This window comes from Oncorhynchus nerka, linkage group LG14, assembly GCF_034236695.1.
Source record: "Oncorhynchus nerka isolate Pitt River linkage group LG14, Oner_Uvic_2.0, whole genome shotgun sequence".
Lineage (NCBI taxonomy): Eukaryota > Metazoa > Chordata > Actinopteri > Salmoniformes > Salmonidae > Oncorhynchus > Oncorhynchus nerka.
This window is the reverse complement of record NC_088409.1, coordinates 53,631,791-53,658,493: the sequence shown is the minus strand read 5'-3', so window position 1 is coordinate 53,658,493 and position 26,703 is coordinate 53,631,791. Positions and strand designations below refer to the sequence as shown.

Genomic DNA, 26,703 nt, shown 5'->3' with positions numbered 1-26,703 from the left:
ACCCTCCCAGGATCGGCAATGATTGCCAATAAATCTAATATCCTCCACGTTTTCTCAGGCAGGAGCATTTCAATAATGACTTCTGTGCTTCTGCCGCTGTGTCTGTGGAGACAGAGAGAGAGTGCGAGGGACAGAGGCCCGCCGCAGTGGCTTTTGTGGTGGCCGAGCAGATAAAAAAAATAAACAGTCCCGGCAGGCCCCCTCTCTCCTCCTGTACAAACGGATGGAGCAAACGGCATTGAATGGGAATGGTTTAATTTGGGTCCGGGAGCCGCCCTCGGACAGATGGAATAAAAACTGGAGGGGGGAGGGAAAAAATCAAATAAGAGAGTGAAAGAAGTGAAGGAGAGAGAGAAAACGCACCTTGACACTGTCTCGGGATGATTTGAAAGCCTGGGGAACAAAGGATTCGCTCTCAATGGCCTCAATGTCCTTTATCCTTCGCACTTGCTCCGCCAGCGACGTCCCCTCTGGAAACAGAAACACAGAAAGAGAGCGAGAGAGAGAGGAGGAAGAGGTTAGCAGTGTTAGGGGGGAGAGGTCACACACACTGGGATTTGTTAGTCGCCCTCGAGTCACGTTGACACAGCAGGGACATCAGGGGAAGTGAACCAATTACATTTAGGATGCTTGACTCCAGGTTGATGTCCAGGTTCTCTGGTAGTAATGCTCTTTGGCACCTGCTAAGAAATCTCTGATGTGACCAAATCTCTGTATTATTTTAAAGGAGAGATTAGATAGGGGGTCTTGACAGGGGTCAGGGCTGGGGCCTACCTCCATGAAACAAGACAAACAACAAAGAAGGTTGATCCGTCCCAAATGGCACCCTATTGCCTATATTGTGCACTACTTTGACCAGAGCCCTATGTGCCAAAAGTAGTGCATTTGGGATGTAGCTGAGGATCACAGTATATTTAGGAAAACTATAATTGTGATATATTGGATGATCAGTCATTGCCTCAAAAGCCCTGTCTATGAAATTAAGAGTAGTTTCATTTCACCAGGCTCATCCCTCAGCTGTTTACCAAAACAGAGGTGGGGTATCCGCTATGTTATTGTTTCAACTGTTGATTCCCCTTTAAGCAAATCTCAGTGAGCACAGCCGATTCTCTTACAATGAAACTATTTAAAGTGTGAAAAAATCTAAATAAATCAAAATGGTACACATCAAATTAAAAAGACATAGGCGGAAGGCACATTTTTGATTTATGAACGTGTGTCTGGAAAGGTAGGAGCTGTAAGAGTCTGAACAATACTTTTCTTCTTTCGCCTGTCAATCTCTCCACCAATCAGTCAATATTCATCCCTCGCTTACCTATCATTTCATCCTCCCCTGCACACTTCCATCTATCTAGCTGTCAATCTGAGAGACACTCCTGTCTGAGTTCCATGTAGAAGAGAGAGGTGCACAGAGAGAGACCTCCAGTGAGTCTGCATATGCTTCAATAACAGAAGCTGTGACTACAGTACCTGGTAGGGAAATGAAAGAGTTTCAATGAACAGGTGTGGGCTGTAATGGCTCACAATGAAAAACACAGATGCGTAAAATCGAGTGCGCACAAGAACACACACGCATACACGGACAAATACACACACTCACACCGAAGACGCACCATTTTGAGCTAATGACAGGAATGAAATGCATCCATTAACTGTCACAGAGAAATTGTCACAACAGATCTTTCTGGGGCGCGTGTTTAATGAATAGATTCATATTTCATTTGGTAAATGTGAGCGGCACAGCAACACACACACACTTCTCAATTTTTGCCTCAGTCCATACTGCAGGCACGCACGCGTGCACACACACAGTGAGGTAAAAGTAACAAAATAGGAGGACATAATGTTGTTCAAACAAACTTAGTTTCCATTTATATTTACTGGGATAATTGGACAACTGACTGACAACTGGAATTAAGCCTCCCATCCATGAAAGTATGTCTTGTTACGTGACGAGAAGAAGAGAAAGAAAAATAGATGTGGCGTCTCCAAAAATAGTTATTACCATGAATGTGCAGCAAGAGGGAGAACGGGAGCGCCGGCCCAATATCCTCCTGAAGACTGTGGCCTGTCCTTCACATGACAGCCACAGCATCATCAGGAGTATTGTGCGCATATGTGTGTGTCCAAGTTTGAAGGAGAGACAAATCTGTCAACTGGTCAACCATGAATCCCGTTTATTCAATCAGTGATCGATGAATTCACCCTTTGCACTCTGAGGTAAGAGTCTTAATAAAGGACACACACACACACACACCGTAGCCCCCTCCCACCCTATCTGCCCAGATATATCAATGACAGCCCGTCGAGCAGGTGACAGAGTGGATGGACGAGGCCCACGGAATCCATTAAAGCCTCATACTTTTTGACAAACACATTATTGGTAGATAAAATGACTTCCATATGCGGTTTGACAGATGTCAGTGGGGAAAGATATGTATTTCATCGAAAAATTAAAAATAATAGACTTTGAGAGAGAAGGCCGGGACCAGATACAGACCAGACAAAAATCAATACCCGCGCAGGCCGAGCAGCGGAGTGGAGAGCAGAGGGGTCAAAGTTAATATTGAATATTGACACATTATCCGGCTAATTAATTTAGCGGCATGACTCAATTGTCCCCACATTACTGGCAGGGCTCGTCTGTCGGCGATGAGAGAAAGACAGAGAGAAGCGAGAGGGGGACATAAAGAGACAGGAAAAGACTAGAAAGAATGCCTTCAATATACAGCACGTTAACGACAGCTCAATATTTTCATTCAACTGCAGTATGATTCTCCATACAGTTATCCATCCAAAATGGCTGTAAACAGTGAAGTAGGCCTTTAAATGGTCTTATGACCATTATGAGTGACCTGCTGGGGGTGTCAAACCAGAATGATCAATAAACTAGACCATATTGAGAGTCCTTACATTTTTCATCCTTGTCTTCACTGGTTATAATGAGCTTAATAATGGTTAGTGATTGATCTGCCTCTTAGGCTGTGTGTGTATGTGCATGTGTGTGTGTTAAGTGTGTGGGACAGGCAGAAAACACTTGCAAACTCATTACCAAAATTAGTCCAACAGCATCCTGATGAGCAACCTGGAATCAATAGCGTATTGTGCCCTCAAAATAGCTGTTTGTCTACTTCATTGATTAAGAAGGTGGAGAGGAGAGAAAATCAGTAACACCAATGAAAGAAAGCAGATTTCCTAAGCCATCCGGGACAGAAAGTGTGTGTGTGTGTGCGTCAGAGAGGGAAAGAGAGAGAGAGGGAGAGCAAGATGTCGTTTCTGCTGCAGTGACAGAATCCAAACAGAGGATAGCGCTGTTTTACTCCAGATTTTTACAGTGCCAGACCGTTTGTCAAGCCTTGTGTCAATCAGTAACAGCGAGAGCAGAATATATTGCTGCTAATGATTAATTCCAGTAATTGAGCGCATACCTCGCAAGCTAAATTACGATGGCACTCATTTTGCCCGAGCAAATAAATAAGAGAAACGAACTGTACGTTGTGTAGAGGTCGGTCACAAATTAAAAGTACATTCAAAAAGGTGCTTTGGAGTTATATTTGCGGTAAGACAACCAAAGACCACCCTAATGGTGACATTAAAATAAGAAATAAAAAATGTGAGTGGGTTAAAACGGCAAAAAAATGTGACTACTGTTGACATGGCGGATGTAGTTGGACAGAGTAGAGCTGGCTTCGGTTGGGATGGCTGGCGCTACCACAGGGAATGATCCTACGTGGTCCTGTCGGTCCAGAGCAAGACCCTGTTGTTTCATAAAATAACACTGCATTAACACAAACACCATTAAAGAAATTGCATGTGCAGTACATACGGCAAAAGACAGCCAGACAGAAAAACACAACCTCCCTCATCAGTGTCCCGGCTCCAGTGAGTACCAGAGTCCCCCCCCCGCCCCTCTTATCACTGCAGTAAAATATGTAATTCAATGCTCAATTTAGGGGAATCGCCTCGCATTCCCCAAAATTTTTTGCTCGCTAATTGATAGAAATTAAGGCATTAATCAAGCCACTAGCCATCAGTCAAGCTGAGGAAGATGAATACAAACTTTCATAATAACCACCTTCCCCATTTTAGGGCTCATTATCATACATTTTTAATGCAATTATGCTATTCTTTTACACTGAGCTCATAAATTACCCGCTCTTTTGTTGCCGGCTTGGCCTAGTAAAATCTAAAGTAATGCTTTGTAGTCTGATCTTTAAGGCAATTACTGGCTTCTTCAGTCTTTCATCTCCCTGCATTTCCAATAACCCTCGCCTCCAATGATTTATCCCTGCCACAACACACACACACGCAGATGTACACACACAGTCATGCACATGCACACAGAGAGACATACACAGATACTGTACACACACTTTTACTCACCTCTGTTTACCATCTTCCTTACCGGTACGCCAGGGTAACAGAGCAACCGGAGCAGCTATGTTCCTATTGGTGGATCCCCTGTGGGTCTTGGCCTACCTGTGGGTTGCTCTTGTTGTTTGCGTAACCTCGCGCTAAGCTAAGTACACTGAACACACGGTTCACTTGGCATCATACGGTTCGTTTCATTCAGCGCTAGGGGGCATTGAGATAGCTATACACTGAAATACTGTAGCACTTCCTTAGGCATCAAAGTGTTCCTTCTTGAGGCCTAAACATGTTGTTTAATACATGACTGGGTCTGGGATTACGTCCAAACCAAATTGGATTGATGAATCTTCTCAGTCCGAAAACATCCAAGTTATCACTAACCCAAAAATCCACATTCAACCCAAATGTCCGATTATTGAAATAAAGCAACAGTGGAGCAAAACCAGGCCAACTGTACAATTTTCATATATCTGCCCGAACTCTGAGTTTATGCATGAAGATACATATCAATTCAATAGAATCTTAAAATCCATTAACCAGCATTCACCCTTAAAAGACACATTTTTAATCTATCCATCTGGCCCTGTCTGTTTGGGAGTGTCCCCCAAAGTGAACCCCCAGTGATTTAGCTTAGCTCTTCATCAGTGTAAACCAAAGCCATTGTGTGTGTGTGTGTGTTAGTAATGTGTGTGTACACACGCACACGTGAGTGCTACCTGCAGGTATTTATCTCCTCACAGATGACTCAGTAAATCTTAAAACACATTCTTAGCCAGCCCATCGCTGCCCAGAGAAAAAGCAAAAACAGAAACAAAGGCTGGGTTATTAAAAATGTGTCTGGCCCGGTGGTCAGGTAATAGTTCTGGACTGCATTGATTACGGCGCGCTGACAGCTTCTGATGCTAGCCCTGAAAATGCATCAAGTGCGTAATGAGGAGCTATTAGGCCCATCGATTTGCTGATTTCAATTGATAGCTACCAGGCCAAAGCGGCACGTCAATATTTGCATAACTAATACCCTGCTGCCTGTCTGCTGCTCCCGGCCTTGACAAATGAGATCTCAATGAGGGGAGGAGAGGGAGTTGGATAGAGAAAGCGAGAGAGAGAGCAAGGAAAAAAAAGGCAGTGGTAAGCAAGAGAAATGGGAGAGAAACAGAAAGAGTAACACAAAGAAAATAACATCAGATGGGTAAATAACAGCAGATAAAAACCAGTGCAAGTTGACTCAACCCATCATTATATGAACCACATAGAGATGATTTGACTATCATTGCATTCCAAGAACCATCATTGGAAAAAGAGGGGTATGTGTGCAAGCTGTCCCATAATAGAGTGATAGAGAGGGATCACCCATACACTTGATAACCCAACTCAGGGGGTAGAAATAATAAGACAGATATTGTGATGTGTTGAGCTGTGATATGTGCTATGTTGAGCTGTACTGTGATCGGATTTGTTTGTGTTGTTATATGCTCTTATGTGATGTGTACTGTTTTGCTGTGTTGTCTGACAAGTTGTCTTACGTTGCCGAGCTGTGCTGTTACGTTGAACTGTTGTGTTGTGACAAAGCATGCTGCCGTGGGGTGCTGTTGTGTGATGTTACATTCTGCTCTGTGATGTGTTATGTTGAAGTGTTGTGATCTACAGTGCTGCTGTGCTATGCATGCTAACACGTCATGCTGGCCCCTGTGGCTGGGGGATTTGGGGGCTCACACCAGGGAGACACAGTGGCAGCCTGGGCCAGATGTCCAAGGGAGGGAGGGGACCGCCCAGTACCACAGCAGGTGGCCCGAGCTGTTCTAATGATGCTGCCACAGCCGCATCGCAGGGTCCCCATGGGACCACACACACACAGCTCCTTATCAACCAAGCATCCCCTCCTCCTCAAAACATACACGTCCCATCAATACGTAAGCGACGCGTGCCGAGCTCCCATGATCCTAACATCCTTATCACTGTGTCAATTGCCCTGGGTGGACCCTCTCCTTGATCACTGTCATTTTCAGTGTGACCCCTGAAGTCGCTTGTCACAACACTAATGTCCCACATACACCAATCATGACCACCGACCTCTGTGTAAATCTGGGAGCCCCACTAGCAACTCAAGGGATCCCTCTATACTAAACCCAATGCTCACTCTAAATGCTCACCTATCACAATACTTTAAACTGAACAGCAACAGAAAGACTATGACAGCCCTCTCCTGAGCCCTGAGTTTAACCTGAAGCACAAATGTGTTTAAATGACATTGCTATTAATACAGTCTCGTCTTTTCAATGTTTTTTATGTGTAGCCTACATTTTCAGTCGGGTTTAAGATGGATGGATGGATGTACAGATGGTTGAAGGTTGGAAGGATAGACAGACGGAGAGATAGATGAAGGTTGGATGGATGATCTCCGGCCCAGAATAGTTCCTGAGTACGTGACCCCATATTGACAGCCAGTGTCCTAGTCAGAGTAGCTGAGGACAGACACCTTGTGCGTCCTGGCCTCGCCGATGTCTCCTAGAGAGATAAGCATCATCTCCACTCTTCACTCAATAAAGGGACCAATAATGAATGAATTACCCTAACACAGAGCCTAATGACAGGCAGACACCGCCGCCACGCGCCCAGCACCTCCTATCTCCTCCAACATCTCTATTTCTAATTTCCCATCATCCCTCTCTCTCCTCAATCAACCCCTATAATCAGTGGGGTGACACTCCACACCTGTCTGCAGTCTGTTATGGCTATAGACCTTGGGATCAGATAGATAAAGAATGATGCCATGTCACGCACACACACATTTTCACACTCACTCTTTTGCATAGAAATAAGAATTTATATTAAAGGCGTCTCCATTCAAGTCAATGGTGGCATGATGGGTGTACTGGCAGCCATTTTGAGGGTACCCATGCCAGGAAGTAAAAGCAGGAACTGTACCCTTCAATCTGTGCTGTGATTTGTCGAGTTAGTATTATTTGAATGAACATTCTACATTACTATGGGAATCCAGCATCAGTTGATAAAACATTGCTAAATACAGTGGAAATTATTGCATTACAATACCAGGCAGCCATTGTGAGTGTACCCATGAGTTTATCAGTCAATTGCCACAGTCAGAGATTCCAAGTCCATTCTTTTAATTCTTATTTCTATGCTTTTTTGGGTAAATTAATAGAGTGGAGGACATTTGATAACGCAACACCTATTATTTGTTTCAATGTGAATTCCCCATTAGCTGTGACTTTAGCGATAGCTTCTCTTTCTGGGACCCACACAAAACACAACAATCATACATACAGTCGTGGCCAAAAGTTTTGAGAATGACACAAATATTAATTTCCAAAGTTTGCTGCTTCAGTGTCTTTAGATATTTTTGTCAGATGTTACTATGGAATACTGAAGTATAATTACAAGCATTTCATAAGTGTCAAAGGCTTTTATTGACAATTACATGAAGTTGATGCAAAGAGTCAATATTTGCAGTGTTGACCCTTCGTTTTCAAGACCTCTGCAATCCACCCTGGCATGCTGTCAATTAACTTCTGGGCCACATCCTGACTGATGGCAGCCCATTCTTGCATAATCAATGCTTGGAGTTTGTCAGAATTTGTGGGTTTTTGTTTGTCCACCCCCTCTTGAGGATTGACCACAAGTTCTCAATGGGATTAAGGTCTGGGGAGTTTCCTGGCCATGGACCAAAAAAAATTGATGTTTTGTTCCCCGAGCCCCTTACTTATCACTTTTGCCTTATGGCATCATGCTGGAAAAGGCATTGTTCATCACCAAACTGTTCCTGGATGGTTGGGAGAAGTTGCTCTCTGAGGATGTGTTGGTACCATGCTGTGTTCTTAGGCAAAATTGTGAGTGAGCCCACTCCCTTTGCTAAGAAGCAACTCCACACATGAATGGTCTCAGGAGGCTTTACTGTTAGCATGACACAGGACTGATGGTAGCGCTCACCTTGTCTTCTCCGGACAAGCTTTTTTCCAGATGCCCCAAACAATCGGAAAGGGGATTCATCAGAGAAGATGACTTTACCCCAGTCCTCAGAAGTCCAATCCCTGTACCTTTTGCAGAATATCAGTCTGTCCCTGATGTTTTTCCTGGAGAGAAGTGGCTTCTTTGCTGCCCTTCTTGACACCAGGCCATCCCCCAAAAGTATTTGCCTCACTGTGCGTGCAGATGACTCACACCTGCCTGCTGCCATTCCTGAGCAAGCTCTGTACTGTTGTGCAAAGCAATGATGACGGCACACGTTTCCTTGCAGGTAACCATGGTTGACAGAGGAAGAACAATGATTCCAAGCACCACCCTCCCTTTGAAGCTTCCAGTCTGTTATTCGAACTCAATCAGCATGACAGAGTGATCTCCAGCCTTGTCCTCATCAACACTCACACCTGTGTTAACGAGAGAATCACTGACATGTCAGCTGGTCCTTTTGTAGCAGGGCTGAAATGCAGTGGAAATGCTTTTTGGGGATTCAGTTCATTTGCATGGCAAAGAGGGACTTTGCAATTAATTGCAATTAATCTGATCACTCTTCATAACATTCTGGAGTATATGCAAATTGCCATCATACAAACTGAGGCTGCAGACTTTGTGAAAATTAATATTTGTGTCATTCTCAAAACTTTTGGCCATGACTGTACACATAGACAGAAACAGCACAAGGAGACAGACAGCAATACCTATATTTATCAGGTTATTAAAGATGTCAATGGATAGTGCAATAAATACAAATAGGTTGTTATTTAAGACGCAGCCCTAATACTTGAGCCATAAGCCTTCTATTTACCATGAAAGGAAGAGGGTTTTCGGATCTGTCCGCTTACCCTGCCCAGTGCACTGTCAAGCTGGGTGGGTGTTAAATGGGGGGGAAAAGGAGGGTGGGATATGTGGGTGAGGGGTGCAGACTGCACTGTGGGTTAACTAAAGACAGGTGTGTGTGTGTCCGTGTGTTTGTGTGACTCCCTGTCTGTGTGTGTCTGTAAGGTGAGGGTGTCAGCAGACAGCCAGTGTCTGTGCTGTATCACGGCGTGCCACTAAAATGTGAAGCTTTCACAGCCTGAACCGTGACGTCTTCAAGACCAGACCCTCTCTGTGTGTATGAGTGTGTTTTAGTGCATGTGCATTATGAGGGAGTGCAATACTAAAATATTATTTTATTGTAATGTTCAAACATGATTATCTTGCTTAATGGCTGATTCAAATGCATGTTTCAACCGCAGTCCAGCTTTAATCGAAACATGGAGTAATACCCTTTATGAGAAATAAGATACAATTTACCAGTATATTTAATTGATAAAGTTATTTGAACACTATGAGTGTGCACTGCTAGCGTGTGAGTATGTGTGTACGCAAGTGTGTGAGCGTGAGAGTGAGAGTGAGAGTGAGAGAGAGAGAGAGAGAGAGAGAGAGAGAGAGAGAGAGAGAGAGAGAGAGAGAGAGAGAGAGAGAGAGAGAGAGATTTGGAGGGGGTGCAGTGCTCTTCACTCTCATCCTGGTCTGGTCAGCATGTCTGCTCAGCATGTCTTAAGAACAGATCCGGTAATTAAAGAAACACCTGGACAACTAATTACTTAATTGGAGCACGGTCTTTAAAATGAAAATGATGTAATCAAGAATCCAGGAAAACAACATACACACACAAACAACACTGGTGACCTACAGCCTTGTTGACTTCTAACCCCCCCCCACCCCATAATTGATTTCCTTTCTCTATTTTCACCCGTTTTCCTCCCTCTCTCCCTCTCCAAACCTGAGGCGGCTCTGGCTGGTTCTATGTAGCCAGATTCAGGATCTGCTTTGGACCATCTCAACTAGCGAAAGGTCATGGCCATGATGAGGGGTGTGTGTGGGTCCTGGGTGGGGGGCTGGTAATTAAACATGTGCCACTCCCTCCCAACCCCTCTTAGCCTAATAAACTTAAGAGGGTTAATTGATTACCTTACCGGCATCACCCTGCACTTTACCTTAATGAAGTAGGACTTACGACAGAAACACAGAAAAACACTGACCTCATGACGCATTCAAGCAACTGGGCTTTAGGAATGATGAGTTCCTTTTTCAGTGGTAAAAAGGGTCCATTTTCAAATGACAATTCAATTGTCATTCGAAGCAAGTACGTGTCCCACTAGACCAAACTGTTACCTGAACAACCTAACCGGATTGTGAACCTAAGCCTATTGTGAATATAGATGATACTCAACTAACTACTGTGCCTGTGTGATTGTTTGTGTGCGTGCAAGTCGTTTGTAAATCATTTTCATTTCAGATTTTAAAATAAATAAATAAATAAATAAATAAGTTTAAAATATTAAACTCTTCAATATCTAAAGTGAAACAACCTCTGGATGGAATGACAAACATAAAACTGAGGTTCCCTTCTCGCTGCTTTCGATGAGAAAACTGACAGAAGAGTGACAGAACACTTCATATTAGCCCAGTCACTCATTCACACCCTCCCTCCCTAGCCAGGTCTGGGGGTGGACCCGGGCCCTGGCCCTGCGAAGTCCTGGCTGTGAACCTTCCCCTCTACATGTCACCCAGTGTCACCCTATCCCAGCCGTAGTGGTGTCTGCTCTACCACCCCCAGTCCCCCACAGCCCCTTCAGTCTTGTCTGGGACCACCGGTTACATCTTGATGAGGTGCGAATGAGCCCCCCGCCCACACACACCCCACACACTTTAACCCTGTCCCAGGAAACCCCTTTCCCACCTTGAAAACTGACCGGAGCAATGGCATCTACACGCATTTACAAACACTCTTATACAGGGTAGAAAAACAAGACCCGCCTCCAGGCTCGTCTATGAACTCTGTCTGACAATAAAAACTTTAGAGGGCCACATGGCTGGCTGCCACCCAGGGAGATTTCCAGCAGCAGCGTGTGTGTGTGTGTTTGTGAGAGAGCCTGGCCATCCTGCGCCTGCATACTTCTCAATGTGAGTGTGACCCTGTCCAGACACAGACAGGCCCTACCACTCCATCGTCTAGGGGTCCATATAACGGCACACACAATACACACAGTGCCTCCAGAAAGTATTCACACCCCTTGAATTTTTCCTTTTTTTTGTGTCACAGCCTGAATTTAAAATGGATTAAATTGAGATTGCGTCTCACTGGCCTACACACACTGTCCCATAACGTCAAAGTGGAATTATGTTTTTAGATTTTTATTTTATTTTTTACAAATGAATTGAAAAGATTACATGTCTTAACAGCCCCTTTGTTATGGAAAGCCTATATAATTTCAGGTGTAAAAACGTGCTTAACAAGTCACATAATAAGTTGCATGGATTCACTCTATGTGCAATAATAGTGCTAAACATGATTTTTGAATGACTACTTCATCTCTGTACCCCGCACATGCAATTATCTTTTTAAGGTCCCTCAGTCGAGCAGCGACTTTCAAACACAGATTCAACCACAAGGACCAGGGAGGTTTTCCAATGCCTCACAAAGAAGGGTAGATGGGTCAACATCTATTGGTAGATGGGTCTACATTTTGAAAAAGCAGACCGTGAATATCCCTTTTACCATGGTGAAGTTATTAATTACACTTTGGTGTATCAATACACCTAGTCACTACAAAGATACAGGCATCGTTCCTAACTCAGTTGCCAGAGACTAAGGAAACCGCTCTGGGTACTCACCATGATGCCAATGGTGACTTTAAAACAGTTAAGAGTTTAACGGCTGTTTAGGAGAAAACTGAGGATGGATCGACAACATTTTAGTTACTCCACAATACTAACCGAAAGGACAGAGTGAAAAGAAGGAAGCCTGTACAGAATAAAAATATTCCAAAACATGCATCCTGTTTGCATTAAGGCACTAAAGAAAACTGCAAAAAACACAGCAAAGATATGAACTTCATGTCCTGAATACAAATCCAACAACACGTCACTGAGTACCACTCTTCATATAGTATCACTCTTCACATGGTGGTGGCTGCATAATTTTTTGTTTATCTATTATTTTGTTAATGTTATGGGTATGCCTGTCATCAGCAAGGACTATGGAGTTTTTTTTAGGATAAAAAGAAACAGAATAGAGCTAAGCACAGGCAAAATCCTAGAGGAAAACCTGGCTCAGTTTGCTTTCCAACAGATACTGGGAGACAAATGCACCTTTAAGCAGGACAATAATCTAAAACACAAGGCCAAATATACACTGGAGTTGCTTACCAAGTTGACATTGAATGTTATGGCTTGAGAATCTATGGCAAGACTTGAAAATGGCTGTCTAGCGAGTTTGAAGAATTAAAAAAAAAAAAAAGTGCAAATATTGTACAATCCAGGTGTGCAAAGCTCTTAGAGACTGACCCAGAAAGATTCACCACATGTATTGACTCAGGAGTGTGAATACTTATGTAAATTAGATTTTTGTATTTCATTTTCAATAAATTAGATTTTTCCCTGTCATTGGGTACTGTGTGTAAACCTTTATTTTTCCAAGAAATCCTGTTGAAGTCAAAAGACCTTAATTACAAGGGAGACAGACCAAGCCAATTATTTCAAATTCTTATGAAATATAATGTACTTGTAGACTTTTACTGGGCAGCAACTAAATATGGAATACCAATGACAATTGATTATTATCATATTAATAATATTATACAAATCAGATTTATTTAATTGAGAGGATATCACTTTCAATGTCTGAATGATAGCAACAAAGACGAATACATTTCTAAAACAGTGACAGAAATGCGGTATCAACATCAATATGTTCTTCTTGTGATTTTGGTGACATATGATATAATACAAGAAACAGCACTATAGAGAGATAGAACAACAACAACGCAGCCACTGCCAGCTAGCCTACTTCAGCAGTACTGTATCATTTGAATTATTTTAGTCAATAAGATTCCTGCTACGTAAGCTTAACTTTCTGAACATTCGAGACGTGTAGTCCACTTGTCATTCCAATCTCCTTTGCATTAGCGTAGCCTCTTCTGTAGCCTGTCAACTATGTGTCTGTCTATCCCTGTTCTCTCCTCTCTGCACAGACCATACAAACGCTCCACACCGCGTGGCCGCGGCCACTCTAATCTGGTGGTCCCAGCGCGCACGACCCACGTGGAGTTCCAGGTCTCCGGTAGCCTCTGGAACTGCCGATCTGCGGCCAACAAGGCAGAGTTCATCTCAGCCTATGCCTCCCTCCAGTCCCTCGACTTCTTGGCACTGACGGAAACATGGATCACCACAGATAACACTGCTACTCCTACTGCTCTCTCTTCGTCCGCCCACGTGTTCTCGCACACACCGAGAGCTTCTGGTCAGCGGGGTGGTGGCACCGGGATCCTCATCTCTCCCAAGTGGTCATTCTCTCTTTCTCCCTTACCCATCTGTCTATCGCCTCCTTTGAATTCCATGCTGTCACAGTTACCAGCCCTTTCAAGCTTAACATCCTTATCATTTATCACCCTCCAGGTTCCCTCGGAGAGTTCATCAATGAGCTTGATGCCTTGATAAGCTCCTTTCCTGAGGACGGCTCACCTCTCACAGTTCTGGGCGACTTTAACCTCCCCACGTCTACCTTTGACTCATTCCTCTCTGCCTCCTTCTTTCCACTCCTCTCCTCTTTTGACCTCACCCTCTCACCTTCCCCCTCTACTCACAAGGCAGGCAATACGCTCGACCTCATCTTTACTAGATGCTGTTCTTCCACTAACCTCACTGCAACTCCTCCAAGTCTCCGACCACTACCTTGTATCCTTTTCCCTCTTGCTCTCATCCAACACTTCCCACACTGCCCCTACTCGGATGGTATCGCGCCGTCCCAATCTTCGCTCTCTCTCCCCGCTACTCTCTCCTCTTCCATCCTATCATCTCTTCCCTCTGCTCAAACCTTCTCCAACCTATCTCCTGATTCTGCCTCCTCAACCCTCCTCTCCTCCCTTTCTGCATCCCTTGATTCTCTATGTCCCCTATCCTCCAGGCCGGCTCGGTCCTCCCCTCCTGCTCCGTGGCTCGACGACTCATTGCGAGCTCACAGAACAGGGCTCCGGGCAGCCGAGCGGAAATGGAGGAAAACTCGCCTCCCTGCGGACCTGGCATCCTTTCACTCCCTCCTCTCTACATTTTCCTCTTCTGTCTCTGCTGCTAAAGCCACTTTCTACCACTCTAAATTCCAAGCATCTGCCTCTAACCCTAGGAAGCTCTTTGCCACCTTCTCCTCCCTCCTGAATCCTCCCCCCTCCTCCCTCTCTGCAGATGACTTCGTCAACCATTTTGAAAAGAAGGTCGACGACATCCGATCCTCGTTTGCTAAGTCAAACGACACCGCTGGTTCTGCTCACACTGCCCTACCCTGTGCTCTGACCTCTTTCTCCCCTCTCTCTCCAGATGAAATCTCGCGTCTTGTGACGGCCGGCCGCCCAACAACCTGCCCGCTTGACCCTATTCCCTCCTCTCTTCTCCAGACCATTTCCGGAGACCTTCTCCCTTACCTCACCTCGCTCATCAACTCATCCCTGACCGCTGGCTACGTCCCTTCTGTCTTCAAGAGAGCGAGAGTTGCACCCCTTCTGAAAAACCTACACTCGATCCCTCCGATGTCAACAACTACAGACCAGTATCCCTTCTTTATTTTCTCTCCAAAACTCTTGAACGTGCCGTCCTTGGCCAGCTCTCCCGCTATCTCTCTCAGAATGACCTTCTTGATCCAAATCAGTCAGGTTTCAAGACTAGTCATTCAACTGAGACTGCTCTTCTCTGTATCACGGAGGCCCTCCGCACTGCTAAAGCTAACTCTCTCTCCTCTGCTCTCATCCTTCTAGACCTATCGGCTGCCTTCGATACTGTGAACCATCAGATCCTCCTCTCCATCCTCTCCGAGTTGGGCATCTCCGGCGCGGCCCACGCTTGGATTGCGTCCTACCTGACAGGTCGCTCCTACCAGGTGGCGTGGCGAGAATCTGTCTCCTCACCACGCGCTCTCACCACTGGCGTCCCCAGGGCTCTGTTCTAGGCCCTCTCCTATTCTCGCTATACACCAAGTCACTTGGCTCTGTCATAACCTCACATGGTCTCTCCTATCATTGCTATGCAGACGACACACAATTAATCTTCTCCTTTCCCCCTTCTGATGACCAGGTGGCGAATCGCATCTCTGCATGTCTGGCAGACATATCAGTGTGGATGACGGATCACCACCTCAAGCTGAACCTCGGCAAGACGGAGCTGCTCTTCCTCCCGGGAAGGACTGCCCATTCCATGATCTCGCCATCACGGTTGACAACTCCATTGTGTCCTCCTCCCAGAGCGCTAAGAACCTTGGCGTGATCCTGGACAACACCCTGTCGTTCTCAACTAACATCAAGGCGGTGGCCCGTTCTTGTAGGTTCATGCTCTACAACATCCGCAGAGTACGACCCTGCCTCACACAGGAAGCAGCGCAGGTCCTAATCCAGGCACTTGTCATCTCCCGTCTGGATTACTGCAACTCGCTGTTGGCTGGGCTCCCTGCCTGTGCCATTAAACCCCTACAACTCATCCAGAACGCCGCAGCCCGTCTGGTGTTCAACCTTCCCAAGTTCTCTCACGTCACCCCGCTCCTCCGCTCTCTCCACTGGCTTCCAGTTGAAGCTCGCATCCGCTACAAGACCATGGTGCTTGCCTACGGAGCTGTGAGGGGAACGGCACCTCAGTACCTCCAGGCTCTGATCAGGCCCTACACCCAAACAAGGGCACTGCGTTCATCCACCTCTGGCCTGCTCGCCTCCCTACCACTGAGGAAGTACAGTTCCCGCGCAGCCCAGTCAAAACTGTTCGCTGCTCTGGCCCCCAATGGTGGAACAAACTCCCTCACTACGCCAGGACAGCGGAGTCAATCACCACCTTCCGGAGACACCTGAAACCCCACCTCTTTCAGGAATATCTAGGATAGGATAAAGTAATCCTTCTCACCTCCCCCCCGCCCTTAAAAGATTTAGATGCACTATTGTAAAGTGGCTGTTCCACTGGATGTCTTAAGGTGAACGCACCAATTTGTAAGTCGCTCTGGATAAGAGCGTCTGCTAAATGACTTAAATGTAAATGTAAATATATGAAGGAAGGTTCATCACTCCACAGACTCCACAGACAACGGGGTAATTGATAAGGGTGACCCGTAAAACGATTAGTGATCAACACGGGTGAAAGGGTGCTGCCAATCATCCATCCACTTGACCTGTGCTGTGCACAGCAGAGGCACGCGCGCAACATCTGGATAATGTGGGCTAATAGGACACTACTAAAGGTATTGGCGGGCTGCTTCCATTTTTGCTTCACAGGGCAAGTTAAACATTTCGGTTGATACCCCTCCATGCACTGACGTTTGGTTGCGTCCCCGGGTGTCCCACACTGAGAAAGCCGTGTGGCATCACATTATCCGACAACAACAGGGGTCGACCCGGGGTTATTAGAATTTGCCACGCGGATCCACTTTTCCCCTTAACCTCAGAGGGAAGGATGGAGGGGGTATAAAGGGGCCTCACTTAATCACACACCATGGCTTTTCAAAGAGTGAAAAAAAAAATCTACTTTAAATTTGCGGTGATGAAAAATCAATAAAGCAGTAATTGCTTGGCTTATCACTGAGCGCGGGAACAAATTGGGAGAAGGCTGGCGTCCGCGCACATTTGGCTGCAGCAGCGCGGGAGTTTCTGGGGTTCACTGGGCCAGCTGAGGGAAAAGGTCTCGCGTGATAATTAAATCTTCTCACACTGATTTTCTGCCAAATGTATTTCCCCAGGGTCCATAACTCTGATTAACTGCTTACAAGCCAGGCATAACTAATCATTTCAATGCGGGGTTGCCCAACAGCAAAACTGAATGGGGAGGGGGAAGAAAATAAAAGGACGTTGAATCGACTGGTGGACACCAATTCGACTCCAAATCAAACATCATTAAGAGAGACAAAAATGTCGGTGGAATAAGTAGGCTAATAGTCCTACATGGACGACGATATTGTAAAGTCAGTTGTTTCTGTAAAGTCAGCATTTACAACGTTTACATCTACTGTAGCCTATAAATGCGTAAATTATTGGCCACTCCAAATAAGGCAGTATTCATTCACCTTTTTAATCCAAGAATCAAACAAACGCCATACCGGGTGAACTGTCAGTGTAATATTCCTCAACATGGTCAATACCTTATTGTATTGATATTGAACATATAAACAACCAAATAAGGTGATCCATCGCAAAGCACTGCCGCTAAACGACAAGTGATGAGTCCACCCCGGGATCGATAGCAGGTCAATACAAACCAGATTTTCTTACATCAAAATCACTGTGAATGATATTCTGTCAAAGCCACAATAGAAATTACAGGATGCTTTCTCGGAGCATCAAGAAGATACCCTAGAAATTACGGGAAGAAGAGCCTCATAGGAAAATGTACCCACCATTGTATAGCCTACAGTAGCAACATGGCATTAGGCCAAATGACAAGTGCATGACAATTCGTTGACGTTATTCACCGTGTCTCATCATCAGCGCATCTCCCACATTACACTTGATGCAGAGAGATAATCGACACAGGAACACCGATGTTTACCAGGTGCTGAATATCTCTGCTTGTCCTTCAAGTGCTGCTGCAGCAGGATCCTCCTGCCCGCCCGGTAATTAAAACATTTAAAGCAGCAAGAGCCCCAGTGCTCCCCGGGTGTGATAGGGGGGTCAGACGCCTGTAGATTCTAATTTGCGCCCCATTTGTATTCATGACAGGGCGCATGCTAAATATTTAACAGCAGTCCGGTAGGAGTTTGTATTGTTAGGCTTTCGAGGTCAAATAATTTGATTTGCAGGAAGATTACATTAAAGCGTCCAACGTCCGTCCAATCTCACTCTCACTTTCCTCTCATTTCCTGATTTTAAAAATTTGTATTACAACCAAAGATACAAATTGAGGCACATGAAGATTAGGAGTTTGTTATCCAGCAGCCTAATTATTATTTTTAATTAGAATACGGAGCCCATAATTTATTATAAGACGTGATAGCGCATGTGGCCCGTATGCACGCCCACTTTTACGTGCGGTGTAATAAAATGGTAGGTTAGCGAAAACATTAGGATGTTACACATGATTAAAATGGGGCAGAATCACACCGTTTGACTTCAACAAAATATGAATTCAAACATTGCAAATTAATGCAGATAGATTGGCCTACTACCAGAGACGAAGGCAAGGCTAACCACTAACCAGCACTCTAATTCAAGCTAGGTGTAACGTTAGAACACTAAATGTACGACCGTTTCTCCATGTGGGTACTATGTTCTCCTCTCCAGGAGAAGGTGAAAAGAAAAGGCATCTCTGTTGGTTTGGCCATTTTCTCTCCCAGTCACTCCCTTGTTACTTCGCTTTTTTCTGTTCTACGGCCAGGCCAGAGATTAAGACCATACATTTGCCTCTTTAGCATGGGGCTGGTGATTTGACAACAGAGCTAGTTATATGGTGATGATGTGTTAATGGCCGCAGCAGGGTCGGGGAGAAGGGGAGCAAACCCCTCTGAATATTTAATCGCCATCTAACTCCAGAACACAGACACACACAGATAGGTACACACCCCAACCCGTGACCCATCGTACACACCGCATAATTAAACAAACAGTTATTTCGTTTTAATGCCAAAAGAGCAAGCCCATAGTATATATTCCTTCTAATGAGATGGGTTAAAAAGCTATTGAACTTCTCATTAAAATATATGATCTTCCAATCTGCCAGCGGTTTGTGATGATAGGGACAGAAGTTCATATGACTCAAATACCTTACCGTCATACCATCAGCATATGAGATATAAACCACAGGAAAACAAACTAGCCTTTATAACATCCTGCAGTCACACACAGGATTCACAATGCCTTTGAACAGGCATGGCTGTGCGTGGGAATGGCTGAGGTTATTAAGCATTTGACACTAATTTCCATATTGACTGCATGATGTTATAGCCTGTCACCTGCTCCTCTGAACAACTGCACATGTGAAAAGAAGGGGAATTAACAGTCTAATGAGCCCCGGTTTTGATCTCTCTCTGCCACACACATGCACACCTGATTCATCTGCACCTTTTCAAATCTTCACCAAGGAGGGCTAGTGGTGGGGAAATACTGTGGAAAGATCTGATCGCTCTCATTATGAAACATACATTCACTTTTTTGAGTGTGAGCACTGGGTTTGACGACCACAGCCATTACATCTGACAGAGTCAGACTGGCCTGAACCCTGGTATTAGTGTGTAGCATCACACTCCATAGCTAAAACCAAAAGTCAGGGCAGCAATACATACAGCAGACATATACTACATGGCCAAAAGTATGTGGACACGCCTTAAAATGAGTGGATTCTGCTATTTCAGCCACACCCGTTGCTGACAGGTGTATACAATTGAGCACATAGCCATGCAATCTCCATAGACAAACATTGGCTGTAGAATGGACCGTACTGAAAAGTTCAGTGACTTTCAACGTGCCACCATCATAGGATGTCACCTTTCCAACAAGTCAGTTCATCAAATTTCAGCCCTGCTAGAGCTGCCCTGGTCAACTGTAAGTGCTGTTATTGTGAAGTGGAAACGTCTAGGAGCAACAACGGCTCAGGCACAAAGTGGTAGGACACACAAGCTCACACAACGGGACCGCCGAGTGCTGAAGCGCGTATCGTGCAAAAATCGTCTGTCCTTGGTTGCAACACTCACAACTGAGTTCCAAACTGTCTTTTGAAGCAACATCAGCACAAGAACTGTGGGTCGGGAGCTTTATGAAATGGGTTTGAATGGCCGAAACTAAGATCACCATGTGCAATGCCAAGCGTCGGCTGGAGTCGTGTAAAGCTCGCCCCCATTGGACACGAGCAGTGGAAATGCGTTCTCTGGAGTGATGAATCATGCTTCACCATTTGGAAGTCTGACAGACCAATCTGGGTTTGGCGGATGCCAGGAGAACGCTACCTGCCCCAGTGCCAACTGTAAAGTTTGGTGGAGGAGGACTAATGGTCTGGGGATGTTTTTTATGGATCGAGCTAAACCCCTTAGTTCCAGTGAAGGGAAATCTTAATTCTACAGCATAATGACATTCTAGACAATTCTGTGCTTCCAACTTTGTGGCAACGGTTTGGGGAAGGCCCTTTCCTGTTTCAGAATGAAAATGGCCTTGTGCACAAAGCAAGGTCCATACAGAAATGGTTTGTCGAAATCGGTGTGGAATAACTTGACCGGCCTACACTGAGCCCTGATCTAAACCCCATCGAACACCTTTGGGATGAATTGGAACGTCGACTGAGAGCCAGGCCTAATCGCCAAACATCAGTGCACAACCTTACTAATGCTTTTGTGGCTGAATGGAAGCAAGTCCCCGCAACAATGTTCCAACTTCTAGTGGAAAGCCTTCCCAGAAGAGTGGAGGACGTTAATAGCAGCGAACGGGGGACAAACTCCACATCAATGCCCATGAATTTGGAATGAGATGTTCAACGAGCAGGTGTCCACATACTTTTGGCCATGTAGTGTACATAGCTAGTGGTTGTCTCTTCCAAAGTTACATTTTCCAACTCTACTATTTCCCTTAAACAGACAAGAGACATAAAAATAACAGCCCTTTCAAGTTGAGAATGCTTTGTTAAGTATTGATCTGGATGCCTTCTTGATAAAACCCACTTTGCTCAGGGGCAGTCAGTGTGTACTGCGGTATAATAATAGTGTGCATATCACAGCATCCACATGAATCAAGAATGGTTTCGATTAGTACCACTACTGTCGGACTTGTAAATCTATTTGTGTAGTGTAGGTGGCTGTTCTCGTCATCTCGTTTGGTTTCATTTTGTTCTTCTTAACGGTTCAAGCAGTAACGTTCTTGTCGGGGCTGATCTGTAGGAGCTCCTGCGGGAGTGCATGGAAGACCCCGGTGACACAGCATTTAATAAGCGCTGGGCCCACATCTTCCATTCAGTTGGCTATTGAGAAGCTGGGCTGGGTGCCGGACGCCAGTGGGCGGGGCCTACCATGTGACGCCAGCTCTCGGTCTTCGTGGTCAGAGCCAAAGCAGCTGTTGGGTTGGCGGAGGCGTTTTGATGAGCTGTTTTTGCACCCGACTATTTCGGTCCGGTCTCCCAAAGAGGACCAGGAAAAAAACAAAAACAAAGCCTCGCAGCGCTATGTGGGCACAGCGCGTTACTTAATAAAACAGGAACAGTTTGAGAGAGGAATGAAGTGGCTTTGAGCTGGGGGGTGGGGGAAGGAGTCAATTGATTCGAAAAAAGGCGAGATTACAGCGTGAACTCTGCTTAAGAAACCTACTTGACTGGGAGCTCGGCACCGTAGCCTGGAGCCACACACTTACTCAACACTTTGCCAATGTCTCCACTGAGAGAGAGAGAGATGGGGAAGGAGAGGGAGGAGAGGGACGGCGCAGCAATAGAAATGAAAAATAGAATGAGAAAATGACAGACCAAAAATTGAGCGAAACAGAGAGAGCGATTTAATTTATGTCCTCGCTGCCAACGGAGGAAAGACCAGAGTAGGTCTGCAGGGCTAATTAATTTCTGATGACCGGGCTTTCATTTGGCTAAAAGGTCACCAAACTTTAAAGGTCATGCACAGTTTCCCACTCTGTTACCAAACCCCTTGAATTACTCTCCAGGATGGACGTGGTGCAACACATAGCCAAGTAAAGACACTAGTAACATGTCATGTACCACAACTCGACAATAATAACACTGAACGTCTTCAGCAATCTGGAAGTTTTCAGTATGTGTGTGTGGTGTAAAGCCATGAAATGCCTTGTTTCTGAAAGACATTGTATAGGTAGGTATGTACGAAATCAAATTAATTCAATTCTAGCTACGTCCGCACACGTACATGGATGGAAGCACAAACACGCACATACACAAAGCCATTACCACCTGCACCCTGACATTTTGTCATTCATTTCAGGCCAACACCAGGACAGGACTGACTTATTTTCATTATCCCATGTGAAGCCTTTTTTTTGTTTTACCGCTAGCACTTTTTGTTGCTCCATAGCAAATGTCTCCTGACTTTACTTGAAAATGTCTGTTGAAATGCTGTCTGCTTCCCAAATGGCACCTTATTCCCTATGTCAGGGGTTCTCAAAATTTTTGGGGCCGGGGACCCCTTCTGTGATAGAAAATTCATCAGGGAACCATGAATGACCATTGACCATGAAGGCCTGATTCATGCAGTCTCTTCTGGACAGTTGATGTTGAGATGTGTCTGTTACTCTAACTCTGTGAAGCATTTATTTGTGCTGCAATCTGAGGTGCAGTTCACTGTAATGAACTTATCCTCTGCAGCAGAGGTAACTCTGGGTCTTCCTTTCCTGTGGTAGTTCTCATGATAGCCAGTTTCTTCATAGTGCTTGATGGTTTTTGCAACTGCACTTGAAGAAACTTTCAACGATTGAAGAAATGTTCCATATTGACTGACCTTCATGTCTTAAAAGTATTGATGGACTGTCATTTCTCCTTGCTTATTTAAGCTGTTCTTGCCATAATATGGACTTGGTATTTTACCAAATAGGGCTATCTTCTGTATACCACCCGTACTTTGTCACAACACAACTGATTGGCTCAAACACATTAAGGACAGAAATTCCACAAATTAACACCTGTTAATTGAAATGCATTTCAGGTGACTATCTCATGAAGCTGGTTGAGAGAATGCCAAGACTGTGCAAAGCTGTCATCTAGACAAAGGGTGGCTACTTTGAAGAATATAAAATATAAAATAAATGTTATTTTTTGGTTGGTTTTACACTTTTTTGGTTACTAGATGATTCCATACGTGTTATTTCATAGTTTTGATGTCCACTATTATTCTACAATGTAGAAAATAGCAAAAATAAAGAGAAACCCTGGAATGAGTAGGCGTGTCCAAACGTTTGACTGGTACTGTATATACACAGTATATATAATGAGATTTGGCAGCGGACCCCCTTGCAGCAGTACACACACTGTGTGTAAGAACGGGAGGAATCGAGGAGGGAGGTAAAGGCTGAAACGACAAATGTACTGCCTGTGTATCCTAGCACTTTTCTACTATCCATATCTACTAATGTATGTTATTCTATGCATATTTCAGCTGTCACAACAGTTCGTGCTATATGCTGTGAAAAGGGGGAGCTGGAGTGTTTAACCATGTCCAATGTGAGTTTAGGTTGTTTTAAGTAACAGGTTCCTATCACAAATGTATGGCAAATCTCATTTGTAGCCTTCAGAAAGTATTCACACCCCTCGACTTTTCAACATTTTGTGGTGTTACAGCCTGAATCTAAAATGGATTCAATTGAGATGTTATGTTACTGGCCTACACACAATACTCCATAAAGTCAAAGTTGAATTTAGTTTTTTGAAAATTTTACAAATGAATTACAAATGAAAAGCTGAAATGTCTTGAGTCAATAAGTATTCAAACCCTTTGTTATGGCAAGCCTAAATAAGTTCAGGAAACCGTTCAAGGTAACCGCTCAGGGCTTCACCATGAGGCCAATTGTGATTTTAAAACAGTTACACAGTTTAATGTCTGTGATAGGAGAAAACTGAGGATGGATTAACAACATTGTAGTTACTCCACAATACTAACCTAATTGACCGAGTGAAAAGAAGGAAGCCTGTACAGACTACAAATATATATTTTTAAATGCATCTTATTTGCACTAAAGTATTGCTGGAAAAAATTTGGCAAAGCAATTCCCTTTTTGTCCTGAATACAAAGTGTTGTATTGGATTTGCCACAAACATATTACTCATTCCCACTCTCCATATTTTCAAGCATAGTGGTGGTTGCATCATGTTATGGGCAATGTTCCCTCAAATACTCTGGGTACAGTGAGCAAATGTTTGGTCTAGTGAGCGGAAACCTGAAACTTGCAAGAATTTTGTGCAAATTCAGTGCAACTCCCAGCGCATTTATAGTGATCACTGAGGTTGTACCCTTACAGTTTTAGACAGTACACAAAAGGCTTGTGTGGCTATTTGAGCATAATGTAAGCCTACCAACAAAACCAATGGAGCAAATCCCATAACATTTTCAAATGGAAATAGCTTTTGATTGCTATGATATATCCTCCAGTAGCTTATATGAGGTGTTCAATGCAGGCCTACATTGTATTCAACTTTTAAAAATGTTTTTTACATTATGAAGGGCTTGACATGAATTAATGATTTTAATACACCATGGGCCAAATAGGTGAGTGTAAATTGCATTGTGTTGTATGATGCAAGAAACCACTTTACAAAATAAAATGTATCATTATTACCATACAGAGACTTAGACGATGTAGGCGACCCTTCTGCCTATTGGCTTATTTGCATATTCAAGCCGGTCTCGAAATAGACATAAGCTTTATACCTGACTGTTTTTTTCAAAGACTAATTGAAATGTAGCCTACACGTTTTGTGCTCTTGTAGGAAGCAGTAACTACCCATTGCGGTACTATACTTATCTATAACTGGGCTAATAACTTGCTAACTAGCAAAGAATAACAACAAATGTGCACCTGCGACGCTCTGATCTGAACTGATCTAAAAAAGCGTGTTCACTCGCCGGGTGATTTTGTATTTATTTTATTAAACCTTTATTTAATTAGGCAAGTCAGTTAAGAACAAATTCTTTTTTATTTAGCGTTGGACTAGTAACCGGAAGGTTGCAAGTTCAAACCCCGAGCTGACAAGGTACAAATCTGTCGTTCTGCCCCTGAACAGGCAGTTAACCCGCTGTTCCTAGGCCGTCATTGAAAATAAGAATTTGTTCTTAACTGACTTGCCTGGTTAAATAAAGGTAAAATAAAATAAATAAATTTACAATGACGGCTTACCAAAAGGCAAAAGGCCTCCTGCAGGGACGGGGGCTGGGATTAAAAATAAAAACATACAGTAGGACAACACACACATCACAACAAGACAGACACCACAACACTACATAAAGAGAGACATAAGACAGCACAACGTGGCAGCATGGTGTTTTCCTAGATGAAACCTGGTTCAGTTTGCTTTCCACCAGACACTGGAAGATTAATTCACCTTTCAGCAGGTCAATAACCTATAACACAAGGCCAAATCTACACTGGAGTTACTTACCAAGAAGACAGTGAATGTTCCTGAGTGGCCAAGTTACAGTTTTGACTTAAATCTGCTTGAAAATATAAGGCAAGCCCTGAAAATGGTTGTCTAGCAAGTATCAACAACCAATTTGACAGGACTTGAAGAATTTTGAAAAGAATAATGGGCAAATGTTTCACAATCCAGGTGTGGAAAGCTCTTAAGAGATTTACCTGGAAAGACTCACGGCTGTAATTGCTGCCAAAGGTGATTGTAACGTGCTGGGGTTGAATACTTTCCTAATCAAGATATATTAGTGTAAAACTGTTTATTATTATTATTTATTATAATTTTTTAATATATATTTTTTTACAAATGTTCAGATTTTTCTTCCAATTTGACAGACTATTTTGTGTAGCTCGTTGACAAAAAAATGACAATGAAATCCATTTTAATCCCACTTTGTAACAACAAAATGTGGAAAAAGTCAAGGGGTGTGAATAGTTTCTGAAGGCACTGTAAGTGAAGACTGAAGAAGTTGGCCAATTGCTCACTGTTCAGCCTGTCTGTCTTTCTGCCTGTACGCCAGCACGTCTGTCTGCTTGCCCATCTGCCTGCCCATCCGTCTGTCACCACCACTCAGCTACACAAACCCAGTATGTATTGATGTTACATAGAGCATTATGGGCAATGTTCCCTCTAAACTGTGCGCATGCGCGGGCAGTGCCACGCAGTTCCTCAGGGACTGCCCCGCAGCGCGCAGAAGAAATATCAGCCCACGGAGAGAAGCACTAGATTGAACTTCAACTTTCTAGTTTTCTCCTAGTTAGTTAACACTATCAATGTATCCCTTTACTGTGGCAATAGTGATAAAATCAACGCAATATTAGCCACTTTCAACACAACATACCGGAACAAAAACTATGCAAAAGATTTTGTTATAGACTGAACGCATCGGAGTAGGATTCTATTGCGCAGAGCTCAGCCCGTACTCTACACAGACATGTGCAGCATAACCAAGTAGAGATGCAGTAGGCCTGTATGCAAATAGACCATTGTCATATTTGGATCTGTGCCATTTACTTTGAACTGGACTGTGTTTACAGCTGTGGTCATGAGTAGATGAACTTGTTTTGAGATCAAAGCGAGAGCTGCATGTAGCCACGTGTGCACATTTTGTTCATATCCTTTGCTAGTTAGTGAGTTATTAGCCCAGTTAAAGATCATTTGTAGTCAGTAATAAGAGATTGATTGCTTCCTACAAGAGCATAAAACGTGTACCGTTCTAGACATCTTTGAAAAGCA

At 44.1% G+C, this 26,703-nt stretch overlaps 1 protein-coding gene across 2 annotated transcripts in view; it reads right to left on the bottom strand.

Moving 5' to 3' along the window:
- Positions 1 to 26,703, bottom strand: part of rsrc1 (arginine/serine-rich coiled-coil 1) — a 193,465-nt gene that overhangs the window by 4,155 nt on the left and 162,607 nt on the right. For both annotated transcript variants that reach the window (XM_065000175.1, XM_065000176.1), the window contains exon 8: positions 364 to 470. In XM_065000175.1, coding sequence (XP_064856247.1) covers positions 364 to 470 — 107 coding nt within the window. The remainder of the gene's footprint in view (positions 1 to 363; positions 471 to 26,703) is intronic.